The sequence below is a fragment of the Odontesthes bonariensis genome, chromosome 4, assembly GCF_027942865.1.
Source record: "Odontesthes bonariensis isolate fOdoBon6 chromosome 4, fOdoBon6.hap1, whole genome shotgun sequence".
In the NCBI taxonomy this organism is placed as follows: domain Eukaryota; kingdom Metazoa; phylum Chordata; class Actinopteri; order Atheriniformes; family Atherinopsidae; genus Odontesthes; species Odontesthes bonariensis.
The window spans coordinates 32,051,872-32,070,182 of NC_134509.1; the positions used below are offsets into that span (position 1 = coordinate 32,051,872).

The 18,311-nt window shown below is 37.8% G+C and overlaps 1 protein-coding gene across 2 annotated transcripts; it reads left to right on the forward strand.

Annotated features, from left to right (window-relative positions):
* Positions 1–170: 170 nt before the first annotated feature.
* rac2 (Rac family small GTPase 2) lies at positions 171–15,463 on the forward strand. Of its 2 annotated transcripts, none has more exons than XR_012769639.1 (7): positions 171–291; positions 6,113–6,184; positions 7,609–7,726; positions 8,628–8,690; positions 12,382–12,545; positions 13,469–13,602; positions 14,396–15,463. XR_012769639.1 is itself a non-coding variant. In XM_075463969.1 (7 exons), the coding sequence occupies exons 1-6, from the start codon at positions 257–259 to the stop codon at positions 13,597–13,599; spliced, it is 579 nt and encodes a 192-aa protein (XP_075320084.1). In that variant the 5' UTR covers positions 175–256; the 3' UTR covers positions 13,600–13,602; positions 14,396–15,463. The 2 variants fall into 2 exon arrangements, 1 of the variants encoding a protein (XP_075320084.1); XM_075463969.1 differs by having other exon boundaries at positions 175–291; positions 12,382–12,541.
* Positions 15,464–18,311: the final 2,848 nt, after the last annotated feature.

The window sequence follows — 18,311 nt, forward strand, 5'->3', positions numbered from 1 at the left end:
TTCAAACTCATTCATACACTATTTCTGTATCTGCACACATTTGACATATGCATTGTTTTGAAGGTTGGCAAACAAAACAAAAAAGGAAGGACAAATGAAGGAGGGAAGACTGAGAAAGAAAAAGAAACACCAAAGGGAGGGGAGGGAGGGAGGTGTGCAACAGTTTCCTGTAGCTGCACACTCATCTGACTCTCTACCTTCCTCTCTGAGTCTGTTTCTGTCAGAGAAGAGCAAAGACGAGGCTGAGCGGAACAGGATGCAGGCTATCAAATGTGTGGTCGTGGGAGATGGGTACGCTATTATTTCTACTTTACTTGTCTTAACTTAAGACATCTTGAGATACTGAATCAGGCAGAGTTGAGGGATGATTAGGATGTTTGGCTCTGACTCTCTAATTTAGAACTGTTGGACAGTAAAGTCAGATTGAATTAGAGTTTGATCAACTTCCGCTACAATGTGGCTGTGTGGCGAAAGGTGTTCTTTCAGAAAAGTGTCGGAAAACAGTGTTACATGTGAGTCTTTAGGCGTGTGTTTGACTGTGCTGATTTGTAGCGAGGGTGCTGAATGAGCTGTGCAGGTCACAACATGCAAAGAAATGCTGTAAGGAAGATAACTGAGAGTGCAGCCCCCATTTTTGAGTTGTCTCCAAGAAATGCCAAAAACAGCTGTTCGTGAAGACCAGAAAAGGAGAAATACGACATAAAAAGAAAAAAAAACAAAAGCTCTATTTTGTCAAACTTTGGTGCTCCACAGTTGGGTTGTACACTTGTAAATGTTGTGACTTTATTTGGTCTAAATGTTGAAACTGTTTAGAGATTTAGATCATATTTCATGTACAAGATCAGAAAAAAAACCTCTTACCCTTGAAGGAGGAGATAAATGACTGATTGACTGACTGAAGTTATAAACTGGAAGTGCTTTAGTTGAAACAGATCAGTAAACAGTAATACCATGAAAGGTAACACACGAGTGGTGCAGCTGCATTCTCGCGTGTTGAGCTTCCTGTTAAGGCCTCTATTGCATGTCGATGATTTGGAAATGTAAAATGAAGAAGTAGGGTAAATCAGGTCTGCTAACACACACCTGTGAATGTGACAGAAAAATTGTGAAACAAAGTGTAGATACTTCACATGGCACCATGCAGCAACATAGACTGAGCAGCTGCTCTTCTAAGAGAGTTTGTGACATCAACAGTTCCGTGGAGGCTGAACTATGTTTTGGAGTCATTTTAAGAGAAACTGAGCAGCTGCACTGTGTTGGATGATCACGTGTTCATTGGTCTATACAGTGTGACTCAGACAGATGCACCAAAAATAAAAAAAAAAGAACTATAAATCTACTCTTTGTAGACAAAGAGGAGGAAGTTGGTCTTAGGTTACTTGTAGGGAAGTTTGCTGTGTGAGTCTCTATATGTGGCATTTATACAACACAAGATCTCTTTCTTGATTTACAGTTTAACAGCACTAGGCTGACAAATGAAACATCAAACATTAACCACAGAACGTTCATTTAAAACAGAAATTCAGAAGTTACCGGGTACCGTGTGTTCATCTTGCTTTTGAGGAATTGTCAAAAGAACACACATCATGTAGTGAAAATCTCCAATTTTCACAAAATTCGTTCCAAAAGACTGAAATTTACAATGACCTGCAATCGTATTGTAGTTGATTTTCAAAGAAAAAGGAAATCTTAAAAACTGAGTGGTAGTTAGGGTTGCCACCTGTGTCTGACAAAAATCCTGGACATTTTGACCATCGAATCGACCTTTATGTTTTTAAGCAACGGCGCCTTTTGCACATCTAACCCAAGATAAAAAACGTCATTCAAAGCGACAGTTGTATAGCTGAAATTAGTAAGAATGACAATTTCTAGTTATTTGTTTAGTTAATTGCTTTATTTAACAGCAGACCTTTATTATTTTGTTATATTTTCAACAGTTTTTAGTTGTGGACACCTGGGGGCACACACACTCTCCGTCTCCACCTTACCATTTCTAATGAACCTCCACGGTGCGTGCCCCCACCACCACCACCCATGTTATGCTACGTCATTTTTGTAGAGCCAATAAGGCTGTGTATTATGGACGTAGGCACGCTTCAATTAAACTGAAATACACATTTTGCGCATCATGTACAAAAATCCGGGACATTCAGTGTCTAGGATTTTTATTTTCATTTTCCTGGCCAGACCATGAAAATCCTGGACAATCAGGAAAATTCTGGACAGGTGGCAACCCTAGTGGTAGTGTTGTGTCTAATAACTATATTTGTTCAATAATTTTACTTCTGTAGTATGCATAATCGATAAAGTCAAAAGTCCAATTGTGTATTGATCAATTGGTAACAACAACATATAGCTATTTTACTCTTGGCTACGTTTCTATTTATGTACAATGATGTCAACACAAGTCAACATGATTAGCCTACCTGGTAGCCTACTAGCATGTTAGCTAACTAGTGTTTTAGCACTTAGCTTCCTGTAAACTAAATAGGTAGATGTCAATTATTGTAACACACACAAACCTAAAACATGATCAGGAACAAACTATGAGTCCAATTTCTTATCTGAGACATAAACGTTTTATGCTGTGCAATTATGTTTCTCTCATATCTTCAGTCATGGCCACTATCGATGGCAACTTTTTACATCATTCTAGTTTTCGCCATTTTTGAAATTTGTGGTTTGTGCTTCCTGTACTGAACCAAATGAAGGTTTAACGGTTTCTCAGACAAGGGGGGAAGTAATGACAGAAAGCATATTTTTTTTTATAGATTTAAGGGTCAAACCAACAGCCACAGTATGAGAAAGGATAGAAACATTAAAAATAAGTAGAACAATAAGAAAAAAGAGAAGAGAAACTTGAACTGCATTAAATGAAAAAGAGAAAATAAACCTTAGGAATAAAAAGAAAGAAACAAAGCCAAATAAAGAATGAAATTCCTTTAAGATTTTATCAAACTAGAAGCACATAATGTAGTGTTTGACAGCACGAGACGAAAAAGTCGATGGAAAAACAGAGTAAGAAAAGAGAAGAGAGTGATCTCTATTTCTTTATGGCTCAATCTGACTGGTTCCTGTTTTCGGCTTTAACTGATGCTTCTGAAACAGATCAGTTCCTTTCTGACTCACACAACCACAAAACTTACAAGAGCATTCACTGACATAGTGCGATCCGAAATCCCAAACTTACACAGCAGTTATGCCAAATTTTATGTTTTAACTCATGCACACTGTCACGGTAAAATCAAATCTTAATTTTCTAGCTGCACTTTGCAGAAGTGATGACCAGCCAAATTAGAAAAAGTTTTATTTCTAAAACTAAAACTGGTCCTCGCAAAGATAGAAATAGGCATACTCACATGTTTTTTATCTGGGTCACCAATGCCACCATTGAGTCATCTTGTTCCTGCATTGGCCTTAAGAATGCTAATTTATGTGATCACAGCTATCTATTGCGCCATGTTCTTCTTTTATAATCTGGAAATATTTCAATTTTATGATTAATTTTCTAGTACAATCACCAATTTTCTGGCCAATCTTAAAATGGCCCCTTTTGTCAAAAATTTACACTTTACAGTGCCAGTCCAGCTAAAATGAAAAAAATATTTTCAGGTTGTGTTGAGAAATCATTATGCCTTTTCACATGTTTTAAATTGTACATTAATTTATTCATATTCCTTTAAACATTAAAATGTTTACAAAGTAATTTACAGTATACATAATTGTGCAATTTACTGTGTTACACCCATAAAATAAATATCCATAGACGTCCAACTGCCTGTAGCAGATATTTTGAATCTTGGCAAATCAAACTGACACTGAGGATTTAATGGGATTTATTTTTTCATTTCTGTGTCAGTAATTGGAGTGATCCAATTAGAGACACAATAGCACCAGGTGTCTGGTGCAAAACAAAATTAAGTCTGGTGACATTCCTACTATTCTTTGATCGTGAAATGTCTCTAGAGTTTCTTTAATTTTATGCAAACCTCTCATGAGTGTTAAATCTAATGGCTTATAGTGTAATATATACAATATATATACAATATATACCAAATTGAACCAGTATAAGGTCATGTAATTTCAACACAGGAAATGTGTGTTCACAACACTTTCCGTGCAGAATGGATTCACCCTCTTTCCACTGAATTTTGAAGTGTCATGCAACATTTTCAGACCATACCTTTTTTTCTATTCTTCAGTGTGCAGCCTATATTGTCACCAAGCAGCCAAAATGAGACTGTGGTTTACTGTCAACCTCTCAATAAGTGTGCTGTGCGACAAAATAACTCATGTCATCGCTAAAGCACCAAAGTGCCCATCTTCTAAAGCCTTTTATTTCTTTTGAGGAGAGGCACTGCATAAAACAGAATGAGATAAAAAGGCCGACTGTCCTTTCAATGCCCAAGGTAAAGCAGTAATTACAGCTGGGATTTGAATGGACTGTAAGTTTTCTTATTCACATTTGAGCAGGCAGACTTGGTTTTGCATCTCCACTGAAACATAAAAAAATTGATCTCAAAGCCCGCTATTGGTTTTTAACATTTCGCGAATCTCTACAGTGCCTCACAGAGTTAGCTTGTTTTTCATAGGAACAGCAGTTGAAAACTATTAGAGACAACAAATAGACAAGAACAAGGACTGCAATCTCCCTTCCATCGTTCACATGCTTTTATAGGAAGATTTAAATATCCTTATGATATTCATTCAACTCAATCAACTTTGATGCTCAATTTAGGTATTATTTGTCCTTACAACCAAACATTTATGACATTTAGGCAAATATGCTTTAGTAGAACCAAGTAATTTGATCAGATGTAATTGACAGATTCAGATTGGAGGATGGGAACATGTAACATGCAGAGAATAAATGACACAACACACTTATGTATTTTCTCTTATATGTCCCTGTATGCTGTATATTCTTGGATAGCACTATGCCTTAGTAAGAATTCTGTTACACAAAGAGGCTCACACATCCTTAAAGGCTGCCAGCGGAAAAATGGTGATTATGAGTGATAAGATGAGAGGTTTCTTCCACCTCGAGCATGATATTTCTTGTCTGTTTACAGCCATTAGGTGAGCAAAAAGTTGATTTTATGACAGATGTAGGGTCTGAATACAGTATTGCTACTTTGCACAAGAGGAGCCTGGGCCTAAATAGCATCCTTGCAGGAAAAAAAACGTCAGATTATTTGGAGCTTTAGGAACTCAAGTTGCAGATAAGTAACTTGTTTGACAAAAGCTACAAAGATGGAAAACACCTCACAGCTTGCAAGCATTCAGATTCATCGATAAGTGGTCTCATTGTATCAGTACTTCTGAGGCCCGGGCAACAGTTCTGACAATGTGTTGTTGTTGAAACGCTGACAGCAAATTTCTGGAGGAAAAAAAGAACTGGGCTAGTTGATACTTGTTAGTGCGTGCAGCCATGCAGTTCCATTGCTGTGGATGTTGAGACAAGCTGTTCGCTCTACTTCTGTAACGTGTCCAAAATTTCTGTCTTTATTCATAGCCTAAAGCTATACCAATACTGTTCACAATAAATGTTCCATTCTACAGACTAAAGGTGAGGAGATTTTGAATATGTGTGTCTTTCCATTGACATAACAACATAATTCACAGATTGGACAGTGTTCATACAAGTGCTTTATTTTATTCATTAATGACTCTGCTGTTGAATGTACTTGGTATTTTTCCACAATGAAACTGGGTAAGGCAAGGAAAGGCAATTTTATTTATAGAGCACAATTCGTACACACGGTAATCCAAAGTGGGTAAGATGCCTAAAGTTGGAACACATTGTGGGTGACTGTTTAACAGCTCCCAGAACGCATCTCAGAAAACAATCAAGCTACAGTTAAGAGTTGCAGTATGACTGATATCTGTCAGTCTAAATGTTGCATCATTTCCTGTTAGGACAAGATAGGAAGGTATGCTGATTTTCACTAAAACTGTCAGTTTGAGTGTTCACACTGCTGCTATACTGTACTCATTATAAACTATACTGTGTTTTGGCATTTAGTTAAACTGTTATATGAAATGGGATGGCTTTCATTGTCATTGACTTTTTCCCTGATGTGTCTCATTGTGTGCTTTCACTGGGTTTCAGAGCTGTGGGTAAAACATGTCTTCTCATCAGCTACACAACCAATGCTTTCCCCGGGGAGTACATTCCTACTGTGTGAGTATAACACACACACACACACACACACACACACACTCTCTCTCTTTATCTCTCGGTACATAAAATAACTAATAAAAACATACAACTAAAACCACTCTTGTCTATGACGACTCACCCTTTGTAATAGACACAAATGGACAAATACAAATGATTAGATTTTCAGAATATCAGTCACAATAGCACACACGCAGCAGTGGGTGTCAGAGAGAGAGCGAACAGGGACAGGTTCAGACTGGCGGCAACATACTAGTGACGAAAACACATTTCTTCTTAAAACCAAGCCTCTTTAAAGTTCACCTGCTGAGGGAGGACATGAAAGACAATCACACGTTTCTTTCTATGCTCAATGTTACTGAGCCACTGAGTTGTTTCTTAGATATGGAATGTAAGTGTGTACTTTATTTAATATTTAGCTACTACTATTGCAAATTCTTTTACAGATTTTACAATTCTTCTAATAAAAAATAAAAAAAACTACAAGGTTCTGAAAAAACAAATCCGTGTTCACTTATAAGTTAAAGCACCTAGGCAAAGCGGCAAAGCTGACATTATCAGACAACTGGCAGATAATGAATCATGAACTAAGCTGATAATTAGGTAATCTATATAGACCAACCTCCAAATATTTCATGACTTCTTCAAAGTCAGATTTCCTGCCTTTGCTTACAGTTATGTTAATAATATTTATTGGTAAGAATTTAGAGGTTTCTTTCTCCAATGGTACAAATTAAATGAATCAAAAAAATAATCATCAAATTGATCCACAGGAATCATAGTTATATGCTGCTTTACTTTAAAAAAAATTGGAAAATATCTCCATCTCAAGTAGCTGCAACAGTAAAATGTTGCTTACACATGACACGTTTTTTTAAATGGTCATTTGTGAATAGCCTAAATGAAATCTCCGCTCCCTCAGGTAAAGCTTTATGGCAGCAGCAACTGTACATTTTGTAGGACAAAACAAAGAATGCTCAAAAAATTAAACTGTAGTGTTTTAGCGTGACCACAAAGAGGCAGTGCTGTTTAACTACTTTGATTTGAGATATACACGATGTGGCCTGTGTTGTAGGGACAACAAAAACAACAGAATGCCAGAGAGTCTGATCAGGTCCCTTCGAAGCTCAATTTGGTGTGTTGATTATTAAAAGCTTCTTTTTTTAGATTCTTTATTTTTTCTTTATAATGTTTTACAATGAAAACAAAGGTATTTTACAAGTTATCCCAAACTTACTACAGTTTAGTTTCTATGTTTTCTTTAAAAAGCCTCTTCTTTCAGAACTAATGAGCCTTGGTGGTTTGCCACGTAATCACATCTGCAGCACCTATAAATCAAATGAGCTTGTGGTTTAAATGATCAGTTAAATTAAAGAGTAGCCTACTGATTACATTGACTCATCACTGATCTCCTCTGTTCCCAACAGATTTGACAACTACTCGGCTAATGTAATGGTGGACAGCAAGCCAGTAAACCTGGGCCTCTGGGATACAGCAGGACAAGAAGATTATGACAGGCTCCGCCCACTGTCCTACCCACAGACGGTATACAATAATTCCAATATGAACACATGTACATGCATACATTTAATTTGAAAATCAAATTCATTTGGTCCCCTGCTGTGAAACTGATGGAGTTTAAAATACAACTGCCAACCAAACTACAGACTGACTGAGCCACATTTTCATTCATTTTAAAGACGGAGACAGAAGATGTTACTGAGGAAGATGCAGACAGGAAAAGACTGTTAAACTTATAACTTTTCTGTGATTAAAGAGTAACTGGGAAAATAAATAAATTAACGAAAGCCATAGTGTGTATAATGGAATGCTGAGATGGCTATTTAGTTCCTCTTTGAGGTTTAGAAAGAAAAGGCCAAAGAAGTTTCTGGTTCAATATCCGATAAATCACATGAACGAACTGACGATCCGAAGCAGAAATTAAATTACCTCAAAATGCCAAACATCTTTTTTTTCAACTTATCCTAAAGTATATATGACGTATTTAGATATTAGATAAATTACAGTAACTAGTACTGAAATGCAGCTATTGAAAAAAAGATTATTAGCTTAAAATTCAGCTGCTTTTTTTCTTCTTTTTAACCTTTTTTATCAACTTATTCAGTCCTTTTTCTTTTAAGTATTTCTCATGAAAATGTTTTAGATATCTTAAAAACCGTGTGTAAAGGAGACTATTTAAGTCACTTGATAACATGACAAAAAGAGGAACTGTCTGCATTGTTATCTTCTGTTCTTGAATTGAGTATTTATCCTTTCACTAAACAAACTGACACCATAAAAATGGGTGATGTCGGCCTTTATCATAAAATCATTTAGGAAGCGACAGAAACAAAGATTTAGAGTTATAAAAGTATTTATTGTGAATTGCATAAACTTGCCATAGACGTTGTCACAGTTTCTCTTGTCTTACTGTTTATCCTCTCAGGATGTTTTCCTGATCTGTTTCTCTCTGGTGAGCCCAGCATCCTATGAGAATGTCAGAGCTAAGGTGAGTACCATCTTTACATCATTAACATAATTTGCAGTCTTTCATATAAGCAGTCATTTGTCAAAAGACAGCACATTAACATGACACAACAGAAATGATTGTATTAACTTGACCAGAGTTCTCAAAGATGACTTATCATATCTGATAATGGGAGATGAAATCAATCTGCGTATATGCGCTCTACTTGACTCAAACTGGCCTAGGAGCTCTGCAAATATTCCAATGTTTAATCTTTTTGCATCATTTTGTAAAAGCAATAACAAGAAAATGTGTATTAATACAGCTGAATTCTAACTAAATCTGCTCTCATTCATATATTTTTCTGTTTCTTTTGCCAGACAGTCAGTAATTGTGATTGAAAATCAGCCTATTAAGACTGTATGTCAATGTAGGTCGCTTTAAGCATTTTCTGACTGTCACAATGCTTTAACAAAATCCTGACTGTTTAACCACAGTGTCATCTCCAAAAATCACCATCTGATCTAGAACTCAAATTCCATCCTGTGTGCGTATCCTGAGACTGTGATAAATCATGTAACAAAACCAAAATCATCTATATTTTCACTTCCAAGTTAAAGTATAGGAGTTAAAAAACAGTTTATGTAATAAAAGAAAATTCAATCTCATGGCTGTAAATTTATAATGTTTACATGAAACAAGAGAGAAGGAAAAAATTATGTTAGTCCGATAAAAACTGATTTTTAAAACGCATGTAGACATGTTAGTCTGACCAAAATCGTACGAAATCAAGCCTCTCAGTACTGGATTAAAATATTCAGATAATTCAATTGCCAGCTAAACACGTCAGAAATCAGCAACATGCAAATCTGCCCATCAAGACTGAATGTCGTAGGTCAATGCATTTCCCTACTGTGGCTCTGCTCTGATAAAATCCTTAATTTTGAAACTGCACCATTAAAGTAGCTTAAAGACAATGGGCCTCATGCAAGAACATTTTCGTATTTTTATTCTAAATTTCTCTCACTTTTTTCGAATGAAGGTCTCGTACGAACACGCCACGTCAGATTCAACAAGCCTCTTAACTTCGGAAAAAACGTGTAAATGACCTGCGTAAATGATGAATCACACCTGTGCGTATCTAAGTTCACGTGCACGAGGATAGTAGATTTGCATACTCCACGCCTTAAATGATACCATATAAGGCTGTGCTTCCTCTCTCCTGTGCCAGGAAGTGTTGCGTGTTGAGTCATGAAAATGGCATCAAGGCGCAAAAAGAACAAGTTTACGGGCTCTGAGACTGAAGTTCTGCTTTCAGAGATCCAAAAAGTAAAATCTGTCATTTTTAGCAGTGTCAGCAGTGGAATTACGGGACCTGCTAAAGCCAAGAAATGGGAAGTAATTATGAGTGCTGGTAATTCCATGTCACCTGCAGTTCGTAATGTCACCGAAATAAAAAATAAAAGGTTTGATATGAAAATAGCTTAAAAAAAACGTCTCGCCCTGGGCAGGCGCTCGATGACTGCAACTAAAGCCGTGCAATCAGTTGTTGCTTCATCATGATGGCACTTTGATGGGGTGGTCCATGAGGGGGGTCTTCTGGCACCACATCTTCTGGTCTGCCTGGGCTGCTTCAGGTTGTAGGAGACCCTCATTCATGGCAATATTGCGCCATGAACGAGGTATCGAGACACACCCACATGGCCTTCAGCTCAGTGCGCTCCACAACAGCACGGGTGTTTTGATGCGTATGTGTGTCTCGTGCTCCAATTATGATTGGCAGTCCAGCCACGGCATGAAAGTCCCTCTTAATTTGTACTTGTCGGACAGCGGTATATGGGAATCTGATGTACCATGGGTGATAAACTGATGAGAGTTTTGATGACCAAGGGGAGCGCACGACTCACAGAGGACTGGGACACCCCCGATCTGTCTCCAATCTCGCTCTGAAAGGTTCCAGTGGCCAAAAATCCAAGGGTGGTGACCTGGACGTGTGGTGGAATTGGGTTTGATTGGCGTGTTTTTCTCTGGAGTTGTGGCTCTAGCAAGCTGCATATTTGCAGCAGCACAGTCCTTGGGAATCTTAATCGCGATGTCAGCCATTCGTCTGTCTCCACACGGTCTCTTCCAAGAGCCTGACGCACTAAGGCATCCAAAAGTAGCAAGACAGCCGCTGCGCTTCCCGTTACAGATTCAAATGAACCCTCAATTAGTGCACAATTTAAGTCAAACAGAATAATGTCAGCATAATTATGGTGTATAATGTATATTTATTCATGTTTTCTTCAAAGTAATTAAATATACAATCCATTAGTCAAGCAAACTTGATTGGAATAACAGCGGACTATTTTACGAAACTCCTACGACAGCTCTGGATCACTCATAAATTCTGTTCGTACCTGAAAGAAAACGTAAAATACGAAAAGATTGGTGAATGTGCAAATTCTCTTAAATCCCTCGTACGGACGATTTAAGAACAAATCTGTGCGTACGAACGGTTCTTGCATGAGGCCCAATGTCTTTGCAGTGAATTCAGCCATACTTACATACACAATTATTTCTGGCTAAATGTCTTGAACTTTCTCTCACACATCAACAACATTGCGGTGTCGGGCATACTTTGATTAATAAGTTCCTCTCCCGTGTATGCATGTTTGAACAAGGATGGTGGTCTCGTCTACTCTGGCATAGTTTTTTCATTGGCCAACAGTGTAATATCAAAAGTGGGCTCAGTTTTTAATCATTTAAAAACAGGTTTAGTCAAATCTGAAATCTTTAGAGCCAGATTCATGTCAAGCCTCAAGGAATTTGAGACAAATCAAAGTCAAGTCATTGTCATGTCTGTGAAAAGCATAAGATAAATCAAGTTCTTTCACATCAAATCCCACTGATCAAATCATCCTTTCGTTCATGTAAAAGCTAAGCTATTTAGGTCTTCTTCTGCCTGAACAACTCCTCAAGTTCCTCTTGGGCTATCAAGGCCTTTCAAGTTCTCTAAGATTAAACAATGTCAGTGCTTCAGTTCTTCATGGCAGTGTCATGAGTCACATCTATTGGATGGATATGTTCCGTCTCTCAGGTTTACAGCTTGTCTGTAGTGTGTGGTAGATCTGTGGTAGAGTTATATGAAAAGTTCAGGAAACATTCATGTGATAAATGATTAAATAATTCCACCTTATCACTGACAAAGATCCTTTCATTAAAATTTCTGAGACGAAGATAAAACTGGAAGAAGACTAAAGCTATCTAAGAATTTCATCAGTGGTTTTAAATGAAAAAAATACCAAGAAACTGAGCTGAGGTGGCAGAATAATTCTTAATACCCATCATCCCTGCTGCCAGTCAGATGTGTGCATGCTACTCCACAAAGCAGGTTGGATGCAACAATCACTGTCCTTCTCAGGAAACAAGATTAATCACGGATAAAAGAGACAAAAGACAGAAGGTCTGAGCAAGAAGATGGAATTTAACATTGAGAAGGAGCTGTAAGGGATAAAAGAGAGAAGCAATCACAAATTTAATGGGAAAGCTGAGAGGAAAAGCTAACCCAGAGAGAGCTAAGACAACTAAGACAGGTCTGAATATAAATTTGTTATGATATAATTTTCAAGACAGCATGTAATTTATTTTTTATACTTAATACATAATAGATAAAGGAACCCGACTTTCATATTTTAGAATTCGGTTTCTTCTCTTGTGTCCTTTCACATCCTGTCAATCTCTCCATCTATAGTGGTACCCGGAGGTTCGCCACCACTGTCCTTCCACACCTATCATTCTGGTGGGCACCAAGTTGGATCTGAGGGACGAGAAAGAAACCATCGAGAAGCTGAAGGACAAAAAGCTGGCACCAATCACCTACCCACAGGGCCTAGCTCTGGCTAAAGAAATAGGTCAGTACAACCCCTTTCACGCATGCACAGCTTTCCGTTCATTACATTACATTACGGACGCTTTTAACCAAAGCGACTTACAATAAGTGCGTTCAACATCGGTAGGCAAAAGAACTTCAGGTCACAAGAAATCATAAGTGCATTTCCTTCCAAAACCAAACAGCTAAGAGCAAAACTAGTGCTAGAGTAAGTGCGATAAGTCAGGTACCTCAGCCTCTCACCAACTGCACACCAGTCACAGCGGGGTGGGGATGCAAACCCTGGTTCGGGTAGGGGAAGAAATAAAAGAGGTAAGAAAATCAGGAATAGGATTCAAACCCTGGTTCGGGTAGGGGGTAATGAAAATATAGAGGGTGCCAGTGGTGGAGGAAACAATAAGTGCGTAAGGAACTAGGACGACGCAGGTGCTGTCCTAAGAGGGCGGATCAGGGTAGTGTTTCCTGAAGAGGTGGGTTTTCAGCCTGCGGCGAAAGATGGGCAGCGACTCAGCTGTCCTGATATCAGTTCATCTGGTGGCAACTGAAAATGTCCATGTCGTGCCAATTATAGTCAAGGTGCTTTTCTGTAACATTTTGAGATGGAAATCTGATGGTCAGACCTAGTAACTTATATTAATGACTTTGAACACAGCACAAGTTTGCACTGCCACTGTCACATTAACAGTGTTGGATTAATCTGATATGTTCAAAAGACTCCAGCAGGTTGTAAAGTTATATTAATGAATAACAGTGCTGTTTTTTATTCCAAACCTCCACTAAATATTCCACATTTATTTGCATTTTCAGTCGCACCAAATGAACAATGGATTTTCTTTGCCAAATCTCTCCTTCAGTTGTTTTTTCTCATTGCTATTGTACTTTTAGGTTTATTGATATGTATGTGTGTGTGTACACTACATTATCATTAAATTACAATATGTTTGTATAGATTCAGTAAAGTACCTGGAGTGCTCAGCCTTGACCCAGCGTGGCCTGAAGACTGTGTTTGATGAAGCCATCCGGGCCGTCCTCTGCCCCCAGCCTGCCAAGGTCAAGAAGAAGCTCTGCTCACTGTTGTAAACGGTAAGATGGATAATGGATAATGGATGGATAAAGTGAACACAGGGAGATACGGGGAAGAGATTGACGAGATGTGGGGAACAAAGGATGGAGATCAGGAGGGACAGGAAGGGATTTTCTAATCTTCAAATCTTCATTATTTTTTACAGTGTCACGTCATGAATAAGGACAGTAAAAGTGAGCTAGAGAGAAAGAGAAAGTCAGTCAGTCCCATAACTAGACAGGCTTCATGACAAGACAGAAAAAGAAACAGAGAAATTAGATCTGAAACTAGTGTGCCGTGTGATTTCACTAATGTCACCTTTGATTGGTGAAATAAAATCTTTTATCACATTACGACTTTGGTAGTTATTCTCAAGGGTTCTGGGCAGATTTTCAATTTCTAAAAAGGATTAAAGATAAGTAATGCAATAGGCTTCGGAAAAGAAAAAAAAACTTGATAGACAATGCTCTGATCTGTGCTCCACAAGAGGTACATTAGCAACTGAAAAAGACATCCTCCAATAAAAAATAGATCTAATTTTGGTCGCCAGCCTTTTTAAAATTACCATAATAATTGCATACGTGATTGTATCCCCCTTTTTCTAATGTGACAATGTCCGAAGGGAAATTGAAGATGAAGCAGGGAAATAGTTTCTCAGAGAACTGCACGATGAATCGTGAGTCAAGCGGATGTAGAGAAGAATAAATGCATTTGTTCTTAATGCTGAAGCACAAGTTAGTTTTTTCTAATGTCTTTTCATGCATTGCTGTTTTAACCTTTGGTTTGTGTGGTTGTTATTTCAAAATCTTGCAGGACCAGAGGAGAAGAGCCAAAGACATTCCGACTGTTCACCCTGGGTTAAAAGAAGATTTAAACGTTCTGTTATATCTCTAATAGAAAACTGCAACTAGATGTCTACTGGTTGGAGAAAAAAAACATACTTTGGCAACTATGATAAAACATTGGTAATAGTACTTTCTGTGCATTATGGATACAGCACCAGACTGAATTTATCTGTGAAATATGTCAAATTATCATCATAACTGCCCCAATTTGAAGTGCATGAGCCAGTGAGCGACATGCTAGCTTTATCATGCAAGCCTATTTAAAGATGAACAATATATATAAAAAGGCTTTTGAGGTATACAATAACATTTGCATTTGCAACAGTGTTTCAGTAAGATAGTATGTGGTGACTAGTTGAGGGTGATGAACAAAGAAATAGCATAATGATCAGGGGCGGTAGTTTAAAGAGCTCAAATGTTTTTGAATAAAATGTATTAAAAGCTATGTTATTTGTTATGATATCAAAATAAAGTACTTCACTATTGAAGTGAAGGATTGAAAAAAAAAACGAGTTTTTGGCATCTCCCATGAGAATCATTTCTGTGGTTTTTCAGTTTCCCTGTAAGCAGTAAAAGTTAGGCAGCATTACTTACGTGTTCGCAGCAGCAATGAGCAGTGTGTGGACGCTCTGCCCTCAGTCATGCTGATGTATCTGACTGCAGGTCAACCACCTGTTATAGTCATCATCTGTCTCACTTTGGTGTCCTGCAGGGCAAATCACTGTGGTTGTGATATCAATCAGACTAATTAGTGACCTGATTAATGGTGTAAATGGAATTCTAGTCATCTCCTCACCAGGTGGGAGGAGAGTGTGTCTAAGAATAAAAGAAATCCTGTATAGCCTAAAGTCAGGATGAATGTGTAAATTTTAAATCGGCTGTTTTATCTTGTTCTGAAGATGATCAACTGTAGAAAATGTTGTGGGATCCTATCAATCCATTATAATGATGGAGCTGAAAACAATTACATTGTCATACGTGTCATTAAAAATGACAGAACAAATAAGAATAAAAAAAAAATGAATTAAAAAATCTACTCTAACTCTGTGTCTGTTTTACAAACAGTAGATTCAGAAAGAGGGAGAACATGTGGGAGAAAATAATGAGTTTCAATCGGACCTGGATGGATAGTTATTGAAGAAGTCATACACTCCAGACTTGATGGGTATAGACTGCTCAGCCTCCTAAATAAAGCCCCCACATCACTGAGTGGAGGTAGAACCAGTCTGTTGCTGAGACTGTCCTGCTTCATGTGGGAAGCAGGGAATATTTCTGGAACACAAGAGAAATGAAAATAAAGAGAATATTTCAGAGGAACCCTCTACTTCAGGAGCTAGAGTGAAAATCTTTCAATCGATCTTAAACTTCCAGTTAACTTGAAAAATTCTTGGGCAAAATATTGAGTCCCTCAAGGCTCCCAAATGTGTTTCTCACGCGTAAATTATTTTGGATTAAAATCTGTAAAATAAAATAATAAAGTAAAACTCAGGCAGTAGACAGAAACCAGCAGTTAAATGCAGTCTTCAGACCTCACCCTAATGAGAATTATGTTAAACAAAATTCCACTACGTAAAACTCACTGATGAATACAGTGGACATTGTTGGACATTTTTTCAATTTGTCTACGCCACTGATAATCTGTTCATTTCATATTGTTTTCTGATGCACCCCCAGTGCAGGTCAATGATGTGTTAATGTGGTTGCAGAGAAAATTTCTAGAAGCTTTCTGAACCTCCTCTATTTCTTCTGTCTGCTGGATCTAAAAGTAGTCTTTTAGTTTTTTTATTAGAAATGATTACTTTCAGGTGTTCCTTGGAACACAATGACAAACTTTAAGAGCCAAACAAAAAATATTAAGTTGATGATAGCACACGATCAGGGAACAGATTAGTTAAGTGGATGTCCTGGAATGCTTTTCACACCTGTTGATATTGCTAGTGTGAAAAAAAAGAATAACACCATATGGAAAAAAAAAATTTTCAGCTAAGGTTACATATAAGGTAAGCAGACCAGGGAAACTGAGTTGTTTACAAAGAGCGAAACTTAAAAGAAAAGCATCAGTCAGTCTGTGATCACACTGCAAGCTAATTATCATAGAGTAAGTGCAGGAATAGCATTTTGTTCATCTTCTTTGTCCCTGCAAGAAATCAATTTCTCTTTCTTTCTACTCAACGACCTCTTCTCAGGCTTAACCATTCCTTTCAAATAGTAACCATTAAAAGGACGTCTGGTGCTTAGCAGCGAGGTAGCAGCTTTTTCAAACCAGATTACACTTGACTTGATGACTGCAGACAACTTGAAGATGACAGCTGAGGCTCGAAGTGCCCTTTACTGTTCACCTGAAAAGGTGTTAAAGTGTTCTATTAAGGTGGGATTTCTGTCATATGTGCAGTCTGTTTGAAAGATAAAGACCAAGACAAGTCGGTCTGAGCTATTATTGAAATGAAGCCGTTAATAAAAATGGGTTGAGAGCAATCTGTTGATTTCATTCGCAAGACAAATTTTAGGAGTTTGCATGTTCTCCCCGTGTATGCGTGGGTTCTCTCCGGCTTTCTCCCACCATCCAAAAACGTGCATGTTACATTAATTGGTGACTCTAAATTGTCCCAAGGAGTGAGTGTGAGCGTGCATGGTTGTGTGTCTCATTTGTCTCTGTGTGGCCCTGTGATGGACTGGCGACATGTCCAGGGTGTACTGCCTCTCGCCCAATGACATGTTTTTTCTGTGTTGTTTGTAGACGCTTGATTGGATGTAGTTTTGAAGGTCAGTGAGATTTTAGCTACTTCATTGTGTGCCAAGATAAAAAAAAATAAAAGCCCATAATTTCTTTGTATAACAACCCCACTGATGCTTATTTTATTTGATACTGTTTGAATTCAACATGACCTCTACTTGTTCATAGTGTTTTACATGAATGTGTCTGATGTAACAAAAGAGTGATCCTGCCTTTATCCTCAATGTTCATTTTAGAGGTTTTGCACTCTCAGGTGAAACGGTGAGAAAAAAAGATCAATAATTATAGAAATACATCAAAGACGAGTGAATCATTACTCACATTTGAGGCCGTTTAATACAATTAGGAAGATCAACAGGTTGCACCTCAGGTGGAAGTTTTTCTTTCTGAAAATGGGTCCCTCGTTGTAAATTTGAGGCGATGCCGATATCTTCTCCGAACGAGAATGCACTCCTACATAGGCAAACATATCCCTGTCAGTAGACAGAAAGGTTTGTTTTAACATATTTTCAGTTACTTTTCTTATCATGTAGGAAAATTTAAGTAAAAAGTTACGGTAAAACAAAAGAAAATAAAGGTTTTGATATTTTCATTTATGAACAGTATGGAAATAACAAAATGGATTGTAAAGGAATGTTTTGTTTTGCTTACAATGCTTTATTCCAGCAGTGGGCGGCAGTCAGAATCCACATTTTACTGATCAGAGAGCCTCCACAGAGACGGATTTCTTTTCATCAGTTTCACATGATAAAGACGCTCATTTGGTCCACACTCTGCACCCCCTATGATTCTCTTGTGCAGATCAACCACGGTACTCACAGTGACACCTAAGAAATTATCAATACATTAATTCTCATCTGGCCAATATGAATCTACACAGTCATTAATTTAGCAAACAGAATATCTAAGCATTCTTTCTTACTCGACAACATGCGGGCAAAGAATGATAACAAAGATACAAAACAACAAAAAAGAGAAACTGAGGCATCAACAAAAGATATCATAGCCAAGTTAGAAAAGATTAATATATAAAAATAAAGGGCATAATAGTCTGTCACTCACCAACCCACAGCATACTAAGGAGGAGCCTTAAAGGAGCCATTGCTGTCATTGAGCCTCAGACAGCGGCTGTCCTGGGACGCCTTTTAAA

What these genes read in the sequence shown, in the direction of transcription:
- rac2 (XM_075463969.1), top strand. Translation starts at nt 257, where the DNA reads ATGCAGGCTATCAAATGTGTGGTCGTGGGAGATGG. An exon ending in GGGGAGTACATTCCTACTGT is followed by an intron (nt 6,185 to 7,608) that starts GTGAGTATAACA and finishes TGTTCCCAACAG; the next exon opens with ATTTGACAACTACTCGGCTA. An exon ending in ATGAGAATGTCAGAGCTAAG is followed by an intron (nt 8,691 to 12,381) that starts GTGAGTACCATC and finishes CTCCATCTATAG; the next exon opens with TGGTACCCGGAGGTTCGCCA.